General features: G+C 50.8%; 1 protein-coding gene across 1 annotated transcript in view; it reads left to right on the top strand.

Moving 5' to 3' along the window:
• The first annotated feature begins 893 nt into the window (after window positions 1-893).
• Window positions 894-20,287, top strand: part of LOC143000546 (RNA-binding protein Musashi homolog 1-like) — a 23,484-nt gene continuing 4,090 nt past the window's right edge. The window contains exons 1-7 of the mRNA XM_076149916.1: window positions 894-1,055; window positions 1,593-1,633; window positions 2,451-2,532; window positions 2,658-2,742; window positions 11,994-12,035; window positions 12,738-12,830; window positions 19,266-19,314. Of these exons, the coding sequence (XP_076006031.1) occupies window positions 991-1,055; window positions 1,593-1,633; window positions 2,451-2,532; window positions 2,658-2,742; window positions 11,994-12,035; window positions 12,738-12,830; window positions 19,266-19,314 (457 nt within the window). The 5' untranslated portion in view covers window positions 894-990. The remainder of the gene's footprint in view (window positions 1,056-1,592; window positions 1,634-2,450; window positions 2,533-2,657; window positions 2,743-11,993; window positions 12,036-12,737; window positions 12,831-19,265; window positions 19,315-20,287) is intronic.

Below are 20,287 nucleotides of genomic sequence, written 5' to 3'. Positions count from 1 at the left end.
TCAGACACCAACGTTTACATGCAGAACGTCTGGACCAAGCTAAACTAAAACTCTATCTTTGTTTGTTGATATTCCCTCATGTTTAAGCTTTAACTGGCTGTAAAGGTTGAGTGGATGCATCTCATTCTCATTCTGCATCTCATGAATTTATCAGTTTCTACTCTTACTGTAACCAAACTGAGAGGACTTTGTGGAGATGTGCACTCAGTTAAATGTGTCGATCCTGCTGTGACATCCTTACCTGCAGTACCACGCCACGCCACAAGTGGAGTACAACCTAGTGAGAGGCATTCACTTACCTGGTCTGTACCTTGGAAGAAGACCTGTAAAAGCATGAGATATAGAAGCTGAGACATGTGGATAAATAGACGTACAGCCCCAATGTATCATCACATCAACTGAAGTCAAGACACCACATTTACCTGATCAATAATCAGGAGTCATAACGTGTGGACCACTCGGCCTTGGCAGAGGTATTCACTTGTCCCTGCTCTATTTCTCCTCTACACGCTGCCCTAACGCACAGGCTGGAGCCGCTGCAGCTCGCTGTACATCGCAGGAGGCTTTTAATGGGCCATGTTGTTGTGATCAACCAATGACGCGGACGCGGGGAAACACTACGGGGAGAGAGCGGGGATAAAGGCAGGCAACGTGCGGGAGGGGGGGAGGAGGGGGGCGGGGCGAGCCGCGGGTAGGCTGGCTACGGGGGAGCGCGAGGGACGGAGGGGGGCGGAGTCTCTCCCGGCGTGCGCGCGCCTGCGCGCGCCTGCTACGTGTGTATGTGTGTGTGAGTGCGCGCGCGCCCTCTCCACGCTGGCCCCTCCTCCTTTTTTTTCCCCTCTCCCAGCCGCCCCACCCCCACCTCCTCCCGCCCCCCTCCGGCTGCCCGCCCCTGAGTCTGGAGCAGCAGCAGCAGCAGCAGCAGCAGCCGCCGCGGAGCTTCACTGCCTCTCCTCGCCTCACAGTGCGGGAATACACCAGTGGAGCAGAATGGATACGGAAGGGAGCCAGAGCAGCCTGTCCTCCGGCACGGACAACTCCCCCCACGACCCCTGGTAACAGCTTCCGCCCGCCTGCACCTCCACCTCGGCCCGGTTCGTCTTTGCCGGAGTTCACCTTGGACTTTAGTTGAGTTCAGTGCGGAGCGGAGCGAGACAAAAGACAAGCACGCTGTCTCTCTCTCTCCCTCTCCCTCTCTCTCTGCGTGTGTGTGTGCGTGTGTGTGTGATGGATCCACTCAGAGGACACACACGCACACACACACACAGACGCACGCTCGGCTGCTTTCCGCCTGTTTTTCCCTGTTTGTTTATTTATCTCGGTTTCCTTCCGAGCGACCACATTGCAACTTCTCCTCCATCATCTGGAAAAATCCTTCCTCTCCTTCCTCCTCCTCCTCCTCCTCCTCGGGGGAGATTATAACGGCCCGGCTGGCCGATTGGTGACTTCGCAACATGGCCGATGCTTTTCTTCTGACTTTATTGATGCTGTATTACACATAAATCCTCCCCGTGTCTCCCCTCTTCCTCCCCCTCTTCCTCTCGTGTGCTCTGTATTCTCTCTGACTTACAGCTTGTGTTTCTCTCATTCAGCAAAATGTTCATCGGGGGTCTGAGTTGGCAGACGACACAAGGTGAGCTGTCCCACACGCTACTCCATGACTGTGTGTGTGTGTGTGAATGAGCCCTTATGCTCCTGTTTCTGCCTCCACGTATTGATATTGACTCAGCCTAATAATCACCGCACACACACACACACACACACACATCACCTGGGAGGCCCTCTTCTTCTTCTCTTTTTGAAGTTAACGACACACATACACTCTCACACACACGGTAACTAGTTCGCGTCTAAATCAAAGCCTTGTATTCATGTTCTGGGGGATCCGGACGCCGTAAACGCGTCCGCACTCAGCGATTCGCCCCCCGGCTCAGTCCCTCTTCATCGCCGCTCTTTTTGATGGCACATCGGCGTTCGATTTCAGCGGGTTGAGTCTCCGGACGCGGTGTTGTTTGTTCGCTCATTGTTTCTTCTTCTTCTTCTCCTCTCGCGGTTTCGCTCCATTCATTTTATTTTCCGCCACATTTGGAGCAGGCTGCTGCTGCCGCTGCTGCAGCTCACACTCAGACGCGTCCCGGTGGTTCCGGTTGTTGTGTTATTACATTACCGCCATGTCAAAACAACAATCGCCCCCCCGCTCGTTTCTCCCCTATTTCTCTCCCCACCGCCACACACACACACACACACACACGCACAAGTGTAGCTTTGTTTGTGGTCCGCGGGGCCTAATGGCTCGTCACGCTGCTCCGTGTTCCCGTGGAGGTACAGGAGTGGACACAAACACAACGTGGTCCCCCCCTCCTCCCCCCCACCCCCCGGTCCCCCCTTATTGTCTCCGCGGGCCTGCGAGCCTCGTTTCTCCTCTTAATCACGTCCCTGTTTGTTCGCAGAGGGCTTGAAGGAATACTTCTGCAAATTCGGCGAGGTGAAGGAGTGTATGGTGATGCGGGACCCCCTCACCAAGCGGTCGAGGTAAGAGCATGAGGAAGAGCAAGAGGAGGAGGAGGCGTGTGCGCTCCGCCGTCCTATCACGGGATGCCTCATGCGGCTCTGTTTGCGTTCTGATTCTCTTCTTCCTCTGCACCTTCTCCTCCCAGGGGGTTCGGGTTCGTGACGTACGCGGAGCAGGCCGGCGTGGAGAAGGTTCTGGCCCAGAACAGACACGAGCTGGACTCCAAAACGGTGAGTGAGACTCGCCCCCTTTGGGAAGCGACAAGAGTGTGTGTGTGTGTGTGTGTTTGGTAACTTTTCCGATCCGCGCAGCCGTCTGGGGTGTGTGTGTGTGTTGCATGTGTTTTCCTCCCGCCATGTGTGTGTGGCTTGTAAAGTTGAGGAGTGTGTGTAGGAGCAGCGCCCCCTCCCCTCCCCTCTTCAGCCCCCCAGCTCATTTCCCCCTCCAAATCCTGGTTCAGGGCGCCAACATGAAAGCGTTCTTTCTTGGTCTTCATCGCCATGGTTACCTGGGGACCTGAATGGGGTAGAAGCCCCTGTAGACCTCTCACAGGGTTCAGGCTGCTCGGCTCACAGGGAGGGGCTTTTTCTAAACTTATTTTTTCCTTGTAAACAAAACAAGCAGCTCCTTTTTTTTGGTGGCAGATTCGTTAATTCTTGAAGAAGCAGTTTGAGGAAGAGGAGCAGTTTGAGGAAGATGTCTTCAAACTGAGGCGGGAACATTTGTTAGTTTTATTTCAGTATTGTTACACACGCTGAGATTCCTTGGAGGATGTGCGATGTGGTGGGATCATACAGGAAGTGCACCTGTCCAGGGACCCGTGTGGGGACCAGGTCTGGTCTGGGCCCCGAACCCGTGTGGGGACCAGGTCTGGTCTGGGCCCCGAATCTGTGTGGGGACCAGGTCTGGTCTGGTCTGGGCCCTGAACTCGTGTGGTTTTGTCGTCCGGAGCGTCGTGGAGCCGGCGACTTGTTGTCCCAGTCGATTTGAATAACTCTGAAGGTGTGTGTTGTTGTCGTTGTCCTGGTAGTGCGGACGGGTTCAGGATCAGGGGCAGGGTGTGTCTTCTTGAGCAGCCCTCACCTGTCCACACACACACACACACACACACACACACACACACACACACACACTCTCTCTCACGCAGGCAGCAGGATCATTTGAGAGTGAAAGTCGGTGGCACAGAGAGGCAGGAAGCAGAGCTGAGGGGCGGAGGAAGGTAGAGCTGGTTAGCTGTTGGAGCGAGCCTGTTGCCGGGGGTGACGCCAGCCACAGGAGACGGTGCTGTAACTGCACAGCCTGATGGGATTTATGTCTCCATAACAACTTCTCAGCTATTTTACATTACCCTGAGAGACTGTGGTGTTGGGCAGCACACACACACACACACACACACACGGCCCGGTGTCATGTCAGACCTTTGTAGTGGGAAGTGTGTGCTGGCCTGAGATGTTCCCAAGGAGTGTTTTGTGTGTTTATGAAGTGTAATAATTGATGTTTATGAAGTTTAAAGCTCTTATTTGTGACAGGGCGGAGGATTGTATGAACACACGAAGGATCTGATGAAGATGAGAGCCGTTTCTTCCTCTCAGTTTGTGTCTCAAAGCAGCGGCTCCCTCCACTCTGCTGCTAATTTGTGTCTGGCGGTTCTTCTTCACTGAGCTCGGAAATAAAATCCAAGCAGCAGCGGTAAAAGGTGTTCTTCTATGAGTCACTTTACCTCCGACAACTAGGAAGTACAGCAGACTGACAGAGCCAAACCCTCAGAGTGTGTGTGTGTGTGTGTGTGTGTGTGTGGTGAGTTAGGCGTTGCCCTATTATAAACCCAAATACAGCATAAGGCTTAACAATAATAATACTGTGAACACCTGAGATGCGTCTTTGGGTCTCGGGTTGTTGCCATAGCAGCGTGTGTGTGTGTGTGAAGCAGCTCGCTCGCTCGTTTACACGGCGCCGGTTGCCATCTTGTTTCGGGTTCTTTTGTGGCGAATTTGGCGCCAAAAACTGGGATTTGGTAACGGACCTGTGAAGTAAACGACCGAGAGTGGATCTGTTACTGAGCGCACACACACACACACACACACACACACACACACACACACACACACACACACACACACACACACACACACACACACACACTCCCCAACGTTATCTGAACTCCTTCCTCCCTGTGTTCTGCTTGATGAGGCGTTTGTATCCAGGCGGCCTCGGGCTCAGTCAGGCTGGGGGTCAGAGGTCACCTGAGACCCTGAGTGGACTCCAGTCCCGTCTGCAGCACCTGCGCCCTCCTTAGATATTTTCTGTGTTCACATTTTTCTTTGAACGCTGCGTCTGAGCCTGGACTCTGCCGCTCTTCCTCCCCCCTCCTCCTCCTCAGTTAGACGAGGATGACTATTGTTTGATCAGCAGGAGATGAAAGAAAGACTTTCCTCCCTGGAATGAGGAAGAATATTCTTTGCTTTCTGCCCTGTTTCCTTTCTTCGTCTCTTTCTTCTGCGTTCCGGGCCGGCGCCGGGGTCGGGAGGGGCGAAGGTGCGAAGCAGGAAGAAGCATGAAAGGGATGGAACAGGAAGCGGCGAGGAGAAGTCAAGTGTGATGTCCTCTGTCGGGGCCGCGAGAACTGACCGGTGCAAAGGTTCCACGCCGCCGCAAACGGCATTAAACATTTACAGTTCCTGTTGTGTGGAGTATGGCCGAGTGTGTAAGCCACGGGGCCAAACACCAACAAGCAAGAACGAAAGCGCGCACAAACACACACACACACCGTTACAGCGACTACATGCTGTGTGTGGAAACAACGAGTCCAGTGCGATAAAGGAGAGGTTGTGTTGTGTTTTCTTAGGTGGAGATCTATTGAGGTTGTTGTTTTGGTAAGAGGTTAGGTTTCCTGTCGGGGCAGAATGGACGGCCTCAGGCGCGCTGCGGACAGAGGAGGAGGAGAAGAAGAAGAAGGAGACGAGGAAGGGAACAACTGGTGTTTGTTTTCTTGCCTGGGAGCAGATGAGGGTTCAGGTCCATCAGTGAGGTCGTGTGTGTGTTCATGTTCTGATGCTTAGTGAGTGGGTCTAAGCGTAGAGGCTGTGTGTGTGTGAGGCTGTGTGTGTGTGACGGAGGGTTGTGTTCGGCTCTAAACGCTCTGAATTCTTCAGTCATATTCATATTGCACTTGGCATTGGACATGAATTATGTATTAAGTGATGATGTGTTAGTAATGTGCAATAATGTAGTGTTTGCAAAGGACAGCGTCCAAAAATAACCCTGCTGCTGCCGCCGGCAACGGGTAAGACAGCAGGAAGACCTGAGAGGACGCACGGGGGGCTCAGGTAGTCTTCCTTCAGAGTGGGCTCAGGTTGGCCCCCTTCAGAGGGGACCGGGTGCTAGTTGCTACCTTTGGCCCGACTCTAATATGGCTGCTTTCATCTGGACACACACACACACACTCGTCGTAAGAACACGAGTTAGTGGCAGACTGTGTGGGGGGCCGTCGGCACCACCCAGTGAAGGGTACCGTACCGGTCCCAGACCCGGGTTAGGTGCTCGCAACACCAGCAAGCCCAGCTCCTGTCTGGAGATTAGCTGTTAATGCTGACGTGGACAAGAATAGAGAGGGGGGGGGGGAGAGAGAGAGAGAGAGAAAGAGAGAGAGAGAGAGAGAGAGAGGCCCTGTGCTGTAATTACTATAGATCTGAGAAACGACTAATCGGATTGAAGGAAACAAACTGGATTGAGCTTCCGAGGTCCACGCCTCAGATCCTAAAGCCTGGTCCCCCTCTGTAGGTGGATCCAGGTCGACCCCCCCACCCCCCACCCCCCCAAGCCACATGTGCAACAACCCCACCCTCCAACACACACACACACACATACCCAGCACGGCCTCGCAGGGTTACAGGGGTTGGGTCGTGTGTGTGTGTGTGTGTGTAGGGGGGGGGGCTCCTCATTAACGAGCTTCGTTAACTAATTACTGTGGTATTGTTCAGCCGTGCAGATTGACCCGGCTTGGCCTGAACCCAAACCAAGTCTCTCTCTCTCTCTCTCTCTCTCATTGACACGCCAACTCCTTTTGTCTTCTCTCTTCTGTTTATAGCTTTTTGTTGGGTGTGTATTGATTATATTGCCATAATGGGCCAGCCTGCAGTGTGTGTGTGTATGTGTGAGTGTGTGTGTTTGTTATTTTGTAGCAAACTGGCGGAGGCTGAGTCTTGGCAGGTTACTCTGCGTGTCAGGGAGCTGGATGAGCGCGAGGACGTGACTCGTGCTCGTAAAGTATATTTACGCGCTTCACGATAGGGCCGCCGTCAATACTCCTGTGTGTGTGTGTGTGTGTGTGTGTGTGTGTGCTGCCCACATTTAATTACGTGTACGTCTCACTTGGTGTACATGTGTTTGTCCACGTTGCAGTGTGTGAACGCTGTATCATTTGGGCGTGTTGCGTGTGTGTGTGTGTGTGTGTGTGTGTGTGTGTGTGTGTGTGTGTGTGTGTGTGTGTGTGTGTGCCTGTGGGGGCAGCTCAGGAGCCCCAGTTCCTCTCCGGGCCCATCTGTTTTGTACTCTTTGTCCTGTTAATTAATGAAATCAGAGGGGCTGCCTGCTGGGACGGCCGCTCTGCAGAGCCACGCAGGACAGACAGGACCACTCTCTCTGGGGCCTGCACTCTCTCTCTCCCTCTCTCTCTCCTTCTCTCTCTCTCTCCCTCCTTCTCCCTCACTCTTTCTCTCTCCCTCTCTCTTTTTGCTGTATTGTTTTTGACGTTCTGCCTTGTTTTGTTGTTGCTTTTCTCCCCCCTTCCAGTTTGTCACCCTGGTGGTGGACGAGCTGAGCCGTTGGGCCAATAGGTGACTATGGGTCGTAGATTAGTGTAGTCTTTAAACAACCCCCCCTCCCCCCAAACAAGCTAAACTACTAAAATCCTAGCGTAGCCGCTGCTCTGCCCGTCAATCTGCTGTCCGTAGATGTTAGCGGAGGTTGGATGTCATGAAGCAGGATGGAGAAGTTAGTCACCAACACTCAGTCATAACTCTTCGTCTTTGTGGGAGAAGCACACACACACACACACACACAAACGCGCACATACTCGGCACACAAACGCGCACACAAACCTTTGCAACAGTTTGATTGGCTCGTTACACTGAGGGGCGACTTCGCAAAGGTCAAGCTGTTCAAGTGATACGACGGCGATTTCACAGAATTTAGTGATTCTCAGGTCATTCGTGCACCTGAATGCCCCTCAAAGCTGCTACACATGCAGAGCGACCCAAGGAAAAAGAGTAGAAGAAGAAATGAGACTTTACAATACATTACCGTCAAGTTCTGTTTCAGAATTTTGGAAAATTTATCTAGCTTTTGGTGTTGCTACGTTCTGTCTTAGCACTTTTAAATAGCAACAAAGCAGCTAATAGCTACTGATAAACAATAAAACAAAAACAACGTCAGCCAAGTTGTGGCGTAAACAATGGGAAAGTCGCACATTTTCGTAAAATCGCCACATTCTCACCAAGCGAGGAGCTATCTGAGTGTCACCACGGTGACCTGGCTAAGTAGCTTTGTTTCCTGGAGGCTAACCTGCCGTCTGATAGATGCTTGACCTCTCATATGTTGAAGCTGAGTCCTCCTGTGCGTGTTTAGTTCAGTTTGTAACCGCATGGCATGACTCCCTGTAGCTGTAGCAGCACTAGCACAGACAGCGTTAGGCTAACCTAGCTTAGCTGGTAACCGAATGAGTCGTTGGCTTTTGATTGAGTTTGAAAGCAGATCAGCTGCGTTTTTAGAGCCGAGTGGAAGCTGAAATGTATTGTAGATGATGTAAGAAGTTTGATTCTACTTTTTTGTAAAAACTTGTCAACACCATAATTAGTATAAATCAGTTAATATGTTCACATAAACTCAATGCTAATGTTGGTATTAGCTTCACTGCGATCAAAGGTCAAATATGATCACGCAGGTGTTTACGTACCTGAATGAATCCTTTTATCTGCGTCTGTTACTTGTTTTGATTGATTTAGATGTTTAATATACATGCATACAGGCCTCTTAGCTCAACAGATTCACTCACGCGTGTCTGTTGTTGTTTTATAACAGACATAAACATCGTGTCCTTGTGTATTTGCTTTAATCACAGTACGGACATACATTAAAGTGTAAACACGATTACAAGTCCACAGATTCCAGCAGAATTTGGTGTGAAGTTAGGAACGCGTGTTAATATTTGACTGATTTATATTTTAAAGTTGTCCTATATTTCCCTTCCTACGCGTCCCAGATGTGCTGATCACTGCGTGCGTCTGCAGCTCGTCCTGTAGGTCTAAATCCAGATTGAGGTATCTTAAGATGTCTAAATATTTTAACAAAATAAAACATTTAGGAGGAGAAGCAGCGGCAGAATCCACTTGGATTTTTTATATGGAGATGAAGACAGAAGATGTTTCTGACAATATGTTTGATGCTTCTGGCGACTGGAGAGAGAGAGAGAGAGTGTGTGTGCGTGTGTGTGTGTGTGTGTCTGTGTCTCTCATGGCTCCGGGCAGCAGCAGCTTCTGTCCTGCTCTCCTGTTAAAAGCAGATGGACTGACCCCAACATGAGTGGACCACACACACACACACACACACACACACACACACACACACACACGATTGTTTACACACACTGCTGCCTGCTGTTGTCTCACTGTGCCACTTCGAGTAGTGAAGCTACTAAATAAGCTACTTTTCATTTGCCGGGCAGCAGCACATCTGCTTTCAACACAGTGTAGCTTTTACACAAGCTACATGGTTTATGGATGTAATTTGTTCCCTCATGAGTAGTAGTTCATCAAGCTACACAGCTACTACGTCACTGCTGAGGGGCGTCGGTAACAACCAGCCCCGTTTGAACCGTTACAGGGCTTTATTCTACACACACACACACACACACGCACACACACACACACACACACACACATAGAGCGTCAGTGTTCCTCCCCCTGAACGTATCCCAGCATGCCTCACTCTTCCCGGTCACCTTGCTCGGCCTTATGGGAAATGCAGTCTACACAAACACATTCATCAAAACGCTGCAGCCCCTTCGCCTCTGATGTTTTTGTGCCCAAAGGCTTTTTACCACAATTCCAGTGATTTGTTTTGTAATTTCTTTATACATTTTTATATTTGTTGTGTTCAGACATCAGTGTGAACTCCATCTTTACACACACAATGTCATTCTCACTTCAGTCTATGCTTTGCTCAGGGTCGTTGGCTGTTTGTCCTCAGTAGCTGGTAGAGTAGCTAAGTAGCTTGGTTAGCTGGTCTCGTGATGTCATTTGCGTGCTGATGTAGAGCAAACACGCACGCTCTGGCAGAGGGACGGTGCAGTGTCGGCACATTCTCAGCCGTGTTTATTTGTCTGTATTAGCATGAGCGTCACTCTCCGGGGCCTCTCTCTCTTCTTTCCTCTCGTCCAAGGATGAAAAGTCAAATATCAAACCACTTAAATTGTAAGTCTTCCTGCCGTGCCTGGATACGGCCGCGTTCTTGAGAGAGAGAGGGAGGGAGAGAGACGAGGGAGAGGGGGGGGGGGGGGGGGGGTAGAGCTCAGGTCTCTAGTCGCCGTTGGCTCTGCGTGTCCTTGTCACCTTCGCCTCGGCGCTCAGACCAGCTGGAGGTGACATCGCCCCTCTCATCTCTGTCCCACTTCAAGGTGCAAAGTCCTCCTGCGATCCCCTCCAAGGACAAGCTGGAGGGCGCGGCGGCGGCGCTCATTACAGCTCCTCTAGCTCCTCTAGCTCCTCTGGTCTCAGGCTAGAGGTGCGTTAGTACACGCAGGAAATGACGGCGTGGAGGGAAGATGAAAGGCTGGCTCACAGATTGAATGCACACCCTTCCTTGTATTGTGTATATTGTTAATAGTGTAAGTGCTTATTTGACGACGATATTAATACACTATTAATACGGCCGTAGTGTCTGTGGGAGACGCCGAGCTTCTACTCCACATATCCAATTATCAGGACAAAGATGAATCTCTAAGTCCATAATACACCCAAGGTCCTGTGACCCCGGCTCATCTCTCTCCGCCGGCTCGAGTGAGAGGAACACCAAATTCCACACAAATTTAAAATGGCGGGGCCGGCTTTGCATATTTAGCATTATTAAAGGGCAGCTCCTTCAAAACTCATTTGCTTCTAATTTTATCTGTAACCTTGACCACTGCTGAGACACTTTGGGAGGAATATGGATACAGGCAAATCTGGCTAATCCAAAATGGAGTTGGTCCGGATTTGGGAGATTTGGAGAGTATGTGTCCGGACGCAACGTATCGGAATATTAAAGGCTCATTATGCATTCTAGTTTAAATGATTTTCGGCATTCAGAGGTTGTATTCACGTCCCTGTGCTGCTGTTTGTGCAGGCTGGTGTGTTTGGATGTTGTGAGGCCTGCGTGTTCAGCACAAGGGTCTACTATACGTACCCGGGATTAGCATACGGGCTATTTAAAGAGCGCCGGGCCCTTCTGATGCGCTCACACTCGCAGGTTCTGTGTCCAGGCTCAAGTTTAGTTGAGTAACAGACACAGATACAGTAATTCACATATATTGCCTGCGGGGGGGAAATTGAACTGACGCACAGGGGTCAAGCTGAGGGGTCGCCGGCGGAGCAAAACATCTGCAGCTGCTCCGGAGCTGCGGCCCGTTCAGATTTAAAGACGTACTACAGGGAAATATACACGTCTGAACCCTGTTAGGGGGGTAAGTCTCTAAGTTAGAACATTCTGGAGACGATTGGCGTTCTTAGTCCTTAGAATGGACCCTTATGGACCTTTGTGGACTCTTATGGACCCTTATGAAGACGTGTTAAAGCCTCTTACAGCTACATGTCTGTGTATGTCTGTATGCTTTCATAGATCTCTCTCCTGTAGTAACTTCCGGGTTCCTTCTTCTATATTTGCCCCCAGATGAGACGATGTTACGCAGATACACATGCAGGACGTAACACAGATCTGGTTAGGAGTCCATGAGATGATGATGAGATGTTGAGCTTTTATTTTGAAATGTGCATAATTTCTTACTGAAGGACGTTTTTTAGAAAATCATAAAAATTGTTGTGAAATCTGTGAAATCTGCGGTTTATCCTTTTAATGAGTCAGTGTGTGTGTGTGCCAACAGAAACCAGGCAACCATGTTCTCTGGTGAACACACACATCTGCTCAGTGTAAACACACACACACACACACACACACGTCCTCATCTACACTCTGGGTGAGCCGTTTCTTAATCAATCATCTTTAAGTTAAATGAAGACGTTTGTGTTTGTTCCTGTGTTTGTGATCAATAAATCATTGAGCAGTGAGTTTAGATTAAGGGAGGTCTTGCTCAAAGGAACTGAAGCAGAGATGTTGGTCAACGTGTTCTCTCTGTTCTCTGTTTAACCCTTTAAAACATATTATTATTCTTGTTATCACTGTATCTTCCTTGTTTTCTAACCCTCTCTCCTCCGTTTCCCCCCACACACAGATCGACCCCAAGGTGGCGTTCCCCCGCCGGGCCCAGCCTAAGGTGAGTGCACCCTTGAGAGGAGTTAAGGAGGAGGGGGCGTGGCCATGACGTGGTCGTGTGTCGCCCCTAATCACTCAGCCCTGGTTGGCTGAGGATTAAAGCGAGGCAATCCACTTGCCCACTGTGACACTGTGACCCCGAACCCTGACCCCGCCTCCCCCGTCACTGCAGCACACACACACACTGAGCTGAAGGTTAACGACTCACACATGAACGCTCCTCTAAGTGACACCACGTTACAAAGATTCAATGATTTTCAGTCCATTTGTATTTTCTGCATGAATGGACGCCATGTTGACGTCTCTGAGGCTTCATGAGGACGAAGACGAGCCGACACAAGGCCGCACTGTCATTAGGATATAGAAGTTCTATTTAGGAATCCAGATGATCCGTTTAGCTTTTATTGTGGCGTTCATAACATCAAACAACAAACCGGATCATCCAGAATCTGTCCTCGTTCAGACACACGCGCACACACACACGCACACACACACACACACACACACACACACACACACACACACACACACACACACACACACTGGCTCTGAATGTCGTGGGCCGTAAATTGAGCCGCGCGCCGCAGAAAGCTCTGAAATTAGATAAACACCAACAAACACAAAGTCTCTTCTTATCGGCTCCATCTCGCCTCCAGCTAACGTGATTAGCCGTAAACCAAGCCTCTTCCTTCTCTGTCGCTAGCTGGTGACCAGGACAAAGAAGATCTTTGTCGGGGGGCTGTCCGTCAATACCACCATCGAGGACGTCAAGCAATACTTCGACCAGTTCGGAAAGGTAAGTCACACACACACACAAATGCACACGCACGCACAAAAACACTCACACACGCACAAAAACACACACACACACACACACACACACACACACACACAACATGAGGCAGAGCGCTGGAATGCAAACCACCTCCTCCCCCCCTTCTTCCTCCTCCTCTTCCTCCTCTTCCTCACGCCGTCTTTACTGGCATTGCCCCTTTAAGATCTTTGACAGAGAAAATATCTTTCCCCTGCTCTGTGTCTCTGGAGCAGAGGCATGAAGGACAAAACATGTCTGACTTTAGAGGAGAGAAGGAGTGAGAGAGAGAGAGAGAGAGAGAGAGAGAGAGAGCGCTTCACTGCGGCTCTGGATGCTCTTTATGTTTCTTCCTCTCTTTTATTTACAAAGAAATGAAACGGCCTCACGAGTGGAGTCCCTCTGAGCGAACACACACACATGGACACACACATGGAGGCGTCCTCCTCCTCCTCCTCAGATGAAGGTGCTTACATGCCTGAATCCATTGATTTCCATTCAGCTCATCTATCTCTGTTACTCAGACTAAGCATACCTTAGATTTGTGCTGATTTTAATCTCATTAAAGGGCCGGAAACATCAAGAGGGCAAAGGGGCCCGGATCAGAGCCCTGTGGCCCCCCGACGCTCCAATAAGGCTGCAGAACAATAACAGAGTGTAACGCAATAAAGCCTTATGAATGCACCCAGCGTTTAAATCAATCAGTGATCGTGTGTGTGTGTGTGTGTGTGTGTGTGTGTGTGTGTGAGTGAGAGAGAGCGACACAGCTGAGATCGTGAATTTGCTTCGGAGAAAAATAGTGGCGGTGTGTGTGTTTGTGTGAGTGTGTGTGTAAACAGAATGAAGGTGAAGGTCCCACCGTGAGTGTGTGTGTGTGTGATCTCAGTGCTGATTGGCCGAATCTGAAAGGCTCCTGAGTCTCTCTGCAGCTCAGATCGATGGTTTTTTTCTTCTGATCAGTTTAGATGTTTAGATGTTAATTGTTGTGTTTCTCTCCCTGTTTCTCCCCCGGGTCGCTTTAATATGCAGCACAGATTTCGGTCAATGAGGGCAGAAATGGGCCCATTAAAGATACATTATTCTGTTCCTACCCCGAGGTGTTTACATGACGCGTGGAAATATCGATTGGGTCGGCTGATTAAAGGTCCGGCTCCTCCAGACTCCAGACCGAGGATTAGTTTGGTAGTTTTATCTGTTTTGTTCCTTTTCCTGTAGTAGTTTAGCCGTTTCTCTTTACCCCCCCCGTGTTTTTTTGGACCGTTCCCCCCTTTTGAATGAGATCTGGTGAAAGGCAAACTCATGCTGTGGAGACAGATGAGTGGCCGGGGAGAGAGAGAGAGAGAGAGAGAGAGAGAGAGAGAGAGAGAGAGAGGAGAGGGGGGCTGAAAGGGAAGAAGCAACCCCCTACAGAGAGGGGAGGGAGGGGGGAGGCAGAGGGGTTGAAGGGCAGAGAAAAGGAGGAATGTTGGGATAGTGAGGAGGAAGAAGAGGGAGAGAGAGAGAGAGAGAGAGAAACTCCAAACGGCCGCCCATTTACCCATCAGGCACAAAATGCTGCCTTGCTGAAGTTGGGGTCTCTCTTCACTAACAACTAATCTAATGCAGCAGCTGCTCTCCCCCCCCCCCCCCCCCCATTACAAACCAGTACAACCTCACTCACACACACACACACACACGCCCTGCTTGAGTCACACTCAGCTTGTTGCCGTGGTGACCTGCTTTGGCCCTTTGTCCCGCTGTAATCCAGTGTGTGTTTTGTTTCCTTTAAAACGTGTGAGAAGTGTATATTTGCATGAATGTAAAAAGGGTTTGCGTGTGTGTGTTCGGTGTGTGTGTGTGTGAGAAAGAGTGACAGTGGCGAGCTCGCATATATTTGTAATCACACACACACACAGAGGTAGAGAGAGAGAGAGTGATCCAGCTGTCACACACATCGTCCGTCTCTACAGTTGAAGCCTGCATGCTGTGGAAATGTGAGCGTCCCTGGAAGTGGAGGCCTAATGGGCTGGAAGAGATGAACAAGCGACCCCTCCGTCTGCAGCGGCTCCTCACGCTCGCTCGCTCGCTCGCTTGCCCGCCTGCCCGCCCGCCCGCTCGCTGGCCGGGCCTCATGTTTATGTTAATGACACATTTCAGGTGTTAGTATAAATTTGAATAATGTCGTCTGATTCTGGAGTGATTCCGGCCGCGTGAGGTCACGCCTGCGTCTGAGAGCACGGCGGCGTTTGGCTGCGGGCCGAGCCGGACGGAGCTAATTCAGATTTCTCTGACAGATACAGTGATTGTGATTTACAGCGTCAGAGCGGCGGAATTGTTTGATTCCATTCCAGTTATTCAGAGTTGATTCTGTGCAGACATGACTGAAGTATGAGCCTCACAACCTCCTTACACACTGAGAGGATGTTATTAAGCTACAAGCAAGCAAGAACAGAGCTCAGCTGTGATAAAGCAGGACGTACATGTGAATTGATTAAAAAGGTCAAAGGTCGCTGCCTCCATAGATTGACATTTACAGTTGTGGTGCCCCCAGTGGTGAACGGTGGAATTTCTGGGGCCCAAATCAGAGTCTGGATCAGATTTGAGGGCCTCAAAAGTTTCTCCTAAATCAGATTGTGTCAGTAGGCGGAGCTTCAGAAACAGAATCCATGGATTCCTACCCGGATTTAAGCAAATTCCATGGGAAAGTCACAAGACAGCGTTAATCCTGTAATTATGTAAAACCACTGACTGGTCGGGCTCGGCTGCTTTGCCTGAGTGGCGTCTCTGACTGACTGAGGCCGCCTCGCTCAGGCTCAGGATCAGGCTCAGTCCCGGGGCCCTCGTGCCGCTCCGGCTCCTCACACACACACACGCAGGGCAGAGGAGGGAGGAAGGGAGCGCCGGGACTGTTTGGACACGTGAGCCGCGGCCGTATCGCCGACAGTCCTGATCCCGCAGAGCGTTCCTGCTGAGCCTGAGGTATTCCTTGTTTATTATCTGAGCCAGGTTACAAGGTGCAGGTTAGGATGGAGCGAGGCTCAGTGCGTCTGTTTGTTTTCTTACTGTGGCGCCGCCCAGCGAGAAAACACAGCGTCCACTATGCGTCCGCCGCCGCCACGCTTTGATACGCGCCGGAGTTTATGTATTTATATTTAAAGGCGCACCTACGTCAACTTCATCAGAGCCGAGCTAACAGGTGCTCGCGGCCGAGGCGGCGCTCCGGGGATCAAAGATGTGTTTACGCGCCGTTTCTCAATCGAAGCGATCTGTGACCGTGTTGATTGAGGGCAGGCTGTGGCGGCCATGTTTGAGGAATAAGCTCTAAGTCCTGAGGTGCAGGTTCCTCTAATCCCCCCCGAGTCTGAGAGAGAGAGAGAGAGAGAGAGAGAGAGAGAGAGAGAGGCGGCCGAAAGAAAAGACCGTCTGGAAATTGTAAATCAGGCGTGAAGTTAGGGAATTTGATTCAGAATTTAGGGAATTTCTACGCCGGTGTGTGTGTGTGTGTGTGTGTGAGTGTTTGAACGCAGAGGTGCGACCCTGAGAAAGAGAGAGAGAGAGAGAGCGAGCGAGCGAGGGGGAACAGCGAGCGGCGGAAGATGAGATTTAAGCAAAGCAGCGTGGTGCGGACAGACGGGAAAAGTTGGGACTGTGCTCAACCATGTGAGCTGGCGATTAGGCGGCTTGACTGAACACTTTGTCTGCTGCCCTGTTTAGAGAGAGCGGGCGAGCGAGGGAGAGGGAGAGGGAGAGGGGGGGGGGGGAGATATGAGGAGACAGCAGGGAAACATGTGAATGCCACCTTTCATAACGTCAGAAGAAGAGTAATGGAGTTGTCAGCACACACTTGTTCTGTGGACAATGGCTGCACGCTTCAATGAGAGCCGCACGTTCTTCAGCGCCGCCGCCGCCGCCGTGTCCGGAGCTCATCTGAGAACGTAGAGAGCGCCATGAGAGTGTGACCTCCACTCTCTTTCCTGGGCTCTCCACATGCATGCTGGGTAGTGAGCGACCGGGGGCCGCCGCTCAGCCAATCTCAGACCCCCGCCGCCATCCAGTCAGATCGTGTCACAGCACCTCAGGAGGAAGACATCAGAGATCTTCCTCCTGTGCTTTTTTGGGTTCTGCCGAGCCGCCGGAGTGCGAACGCATCACGAGCCGGCACTTGACCCAGAGCTGTCACTCAGGACAGACAGGGGAACGCCAGGAAGAGGGCGGGAAGGGACATAGTTACTGTCCTTACCCAGAATAAGTCCCTCCCTGCGTCCCTCTGTTGGATGGAGCTCTGTAAAGCTTTTAGCAGAACATAGAGCCTCTGTCTTATCCAGACATAGAGCTTCACAGAGAGGCAGAGCAGCAAACAGAGCTGCAGGTCTGCTCTGCTCTGGACCAGGATGATAGAAACCAGCAAGAACTCCACCAGTGAACACCTGAGGAGAACAGAACCTTCAGTCACCTCACATCTGAGCTGAAGTTAGGAGACGTTTGGTTTTCATCTCATCCTCAGTCTGGGTTTGGTTTCCTGCTGAGCCCTCTCGTCCTCAACCATCTTCACCCTGAACGTCCCACATTCATGAATGTGGATCTCCTCCCGGGCTTCCGGCTGAAGCTCCAGAGCTCCAGAGCTCCAGAGCTCCCTGACCCACAGCCCTCTGCTCCAGAATAGACGTGGCTAATGCTAACAGGGGAGCTATGATAGCTGATGATAGCATGTTGTCAGGCAGCTGCTGTCCACACACACACATTGTCCTGTGGTCGGCTCTCCACTGTGTCATCGGGTTTGGAAGACCGGAAGAGAAGGAGGAGGAGGAGGAGGAGGAGGGAGGGGGGTAAAAACTCAATGAAGGACAGGGAGAGGAGCAGGCTCTGTGTGTGTGTGTGTGTGTGCTATATGTTCAGAGGGATGAGAGTGTGAGGAGTGAGGGAGGTTATGAAACATACGCGCGCGCACACACACACACACACACACACACACACAGTCGTTGAAGCAGACTTGATCCGCTCCATATACATCATCGGTACACTTGTAAGGAAAATCTATGCTGCTTTTTCCCCTCTATTTTATAGGCACACACACACACACACACACACACACACACACACACACACACACACACACACACACACACTCAGTTTAACTCAGCAGAGTGTGTGTGTGTGTGTCTGGTTGAAGCTAAAGGTTAGAAATCGGGCGGCCTGGTCATCTAAAGGCTCGGGCCTCCAGTTACACTGGTTAGAGTTTCAGCTGTAATGAAAATAGCGATGCAGTCATACTCCACGTGTGTGTGTGTGTGTGTGTGTGTGTGTGTGTGTGTGTGTGTGTGTGTGTGAGTGAGCCTGATGTAGCTTCACGGTTTGCGTCGGCGTGACCACGTTTGTCTGGCCTGTTGGGAAGTCGTTTCTCCCCCCCGGGGCCTCGGCTCCTCGTGTGGTCGGAGTTTAAGGCCCAAGCCGCTAAGTTTCCTACCAGTGAAGGACAAGTGAGAGAGAGGGGGAGGGGGGAGATGGGAGTGAAGAGGAGGAGGAGGAATATGAATAGGGCAGTGGAGTGAGAGCAAAAGGGAAAGTGGAGGGAGAAAAAGAATAAAAGGAGAGAGAGCATGTTGACAAAGACCCCGGATCACTTTGTTCTCTCTCTCTCTCTCTCACTCTCACTCTCACTCTCTCTCTCTCTCTCTCTGTCCCTCCCACTCTCTCTCTCTTACTCTCTCCCTCCTCCAAAATGTCCATTGACAGATTTTGTTGCCTCCATCAAACATTTATCTTCTGTCCTCTTTCTTTTATCGCCCCATTATTCATCACTGTTTCCCTTTTCTGTTTCCTCTCTTTTTCCAACCTGTGCTCTCTCTCCCTCCCTCTCTCTCTCTCTCTCACTCACTCACTCCAGTCATTGAAATGAGTTTTGGGGGGGGGGGGGGGTCGTGGTGGCGGTTGTTCTTCTTCTAATTGAAATTCTTTACAGCGTCTCCATGGGAATAGTAAACTTTGTGGAGAGGGCGAACGAATGAAAGAAAAGAGGGGGGGGGAGAGAGAGAGAGAGCGGGACAGGCGTTTGTGAAAAAGCAGCGATCTCACTCTCTAGAAGGGCCAGAGACCAGAACGGCCAAGAACAGGAACCACGTTCACTGCTGATTCCACACAGATAGAGTCTCTCTCTCTCTCTCTCTCTCTCTCTCTCTCTCTCTCTTGTTTTTTTCTTTCCTCCCTCCTTTGTCACCTGTCACCCCTCCCTCCCTCTCTCTCCTCCACCCTCTCCATCTGTTTTCCCCTCTTGCTCCCATGCTTAAGAGGGACAATGCCACCCCATGCTGTGTAATGATGTGTGTGTGTGTGTGTGTGTGTGTGTGTGTGTGTGTGTGTGTGTGTGTGTGTGTGTGTGTGTGTGTGTGTGTGTGTGTGCATTAATATGTCAAAGCTCATCCATCCTTTGCTTTGTTCTTGCAGGTCGATGATGCCATGCTTATGTTCGACAAAACAACCAATAGACACAGAGGTACGTACACACACACACACACACACACTCACTCACTCACACACACACACACACACACACACACTGAGCTCATTTTGTAACTGAAACAGAATAGATTCTAGGAGAACCTCAACTTTCATTCTTGTGCATTTTTAGCCACAAAGTCTGCAATCAGTCACCAAACTAAAAAGTGGGCGTGGCTTCACCTCTGCGTCCTTTCAGCTTTTGGCCCGCAGGAATGTGTCCGTGTCACATTGTTCTGTTTGCGTTGCGTCAGAGATCGAGTTAAAGCGGCGACTTTGTATTCACAGTCGTTGCCATGCCAACCATCCTGGTCACAACATAAATACTGCCTGTTTTGCCTACAGACCTCATCAGTGTCCTCTTCCTCCGCCTGACGTCTCTGTTGTCTCTGTTGTGAGTTCAGATCCATTCAGGTGTTTGTTCCTGAAAAGCGAACAAAACAGATCAATCAGTTGTAATCCAGTGGAAAGTCTGGGAGTGGCTCCTCCCTCGTAGCTCTGCTGTTTTACACACTCACACAGCTCTCAGGGCTCGGTGTGTGTTCCGGCTTCACGTCAGGTGTCGCATCTGGAACATCACCGCTGCCCCCCGGTGGCTGTGAGCAGAAGTGACTGTCTGTCCTCTGCTGGATCGGCCTCACATGTTGGGACTTGAACTAAACAAACAGACACACACACACACACGCCGGGGCAGCAGCAGCTCCATGTCACACTTTTATAAATTCATTTTCAGGGAAATAGAAAGTCTTCCTGTCGGCCTTTCAGGTAGAGAAGGTTCCCATTAAGGTTTCTTTTGCAGAGACTACAAAACCTCCCGTGGACCGTGCCGGTCTCAGGCACAGGGACAGACGCAGGTACAGGGACAGACGCACGTCCTCATAAAAGAGAAGGGAAGCGCGGCGTTAGAGCCACTTGTGGTTAGAGGTGAATTTGTCTCGAATCACATCCTTTTATCTCCGCCCCGGCCGTCG

The sequence above is a fragment of the Genypterus blacodes genome, unplaced genomic scaffold (genome assembly GCF_046128005.1).
Source record: "Genypterus blacodes isolate CSIRO-AG114 ecotype Tasmania unplaced genomic scaffold, CSIRO-AGI_Gbla_v1 ptg000006l_1, whole genome shotgun sequence".
In the NCBI taxonomy this organism is placed as follows: Eukaryota; Metazoa; Chordata; class Actinopteri; order Ophidiiformes; family Ophidiidae; genus Genypterus; species Genypterus blacodes.
Note: the sequence above shows the minus strand (reverse complement) of the source record. Positions and strands in the feature narration are given on the sequence as shown.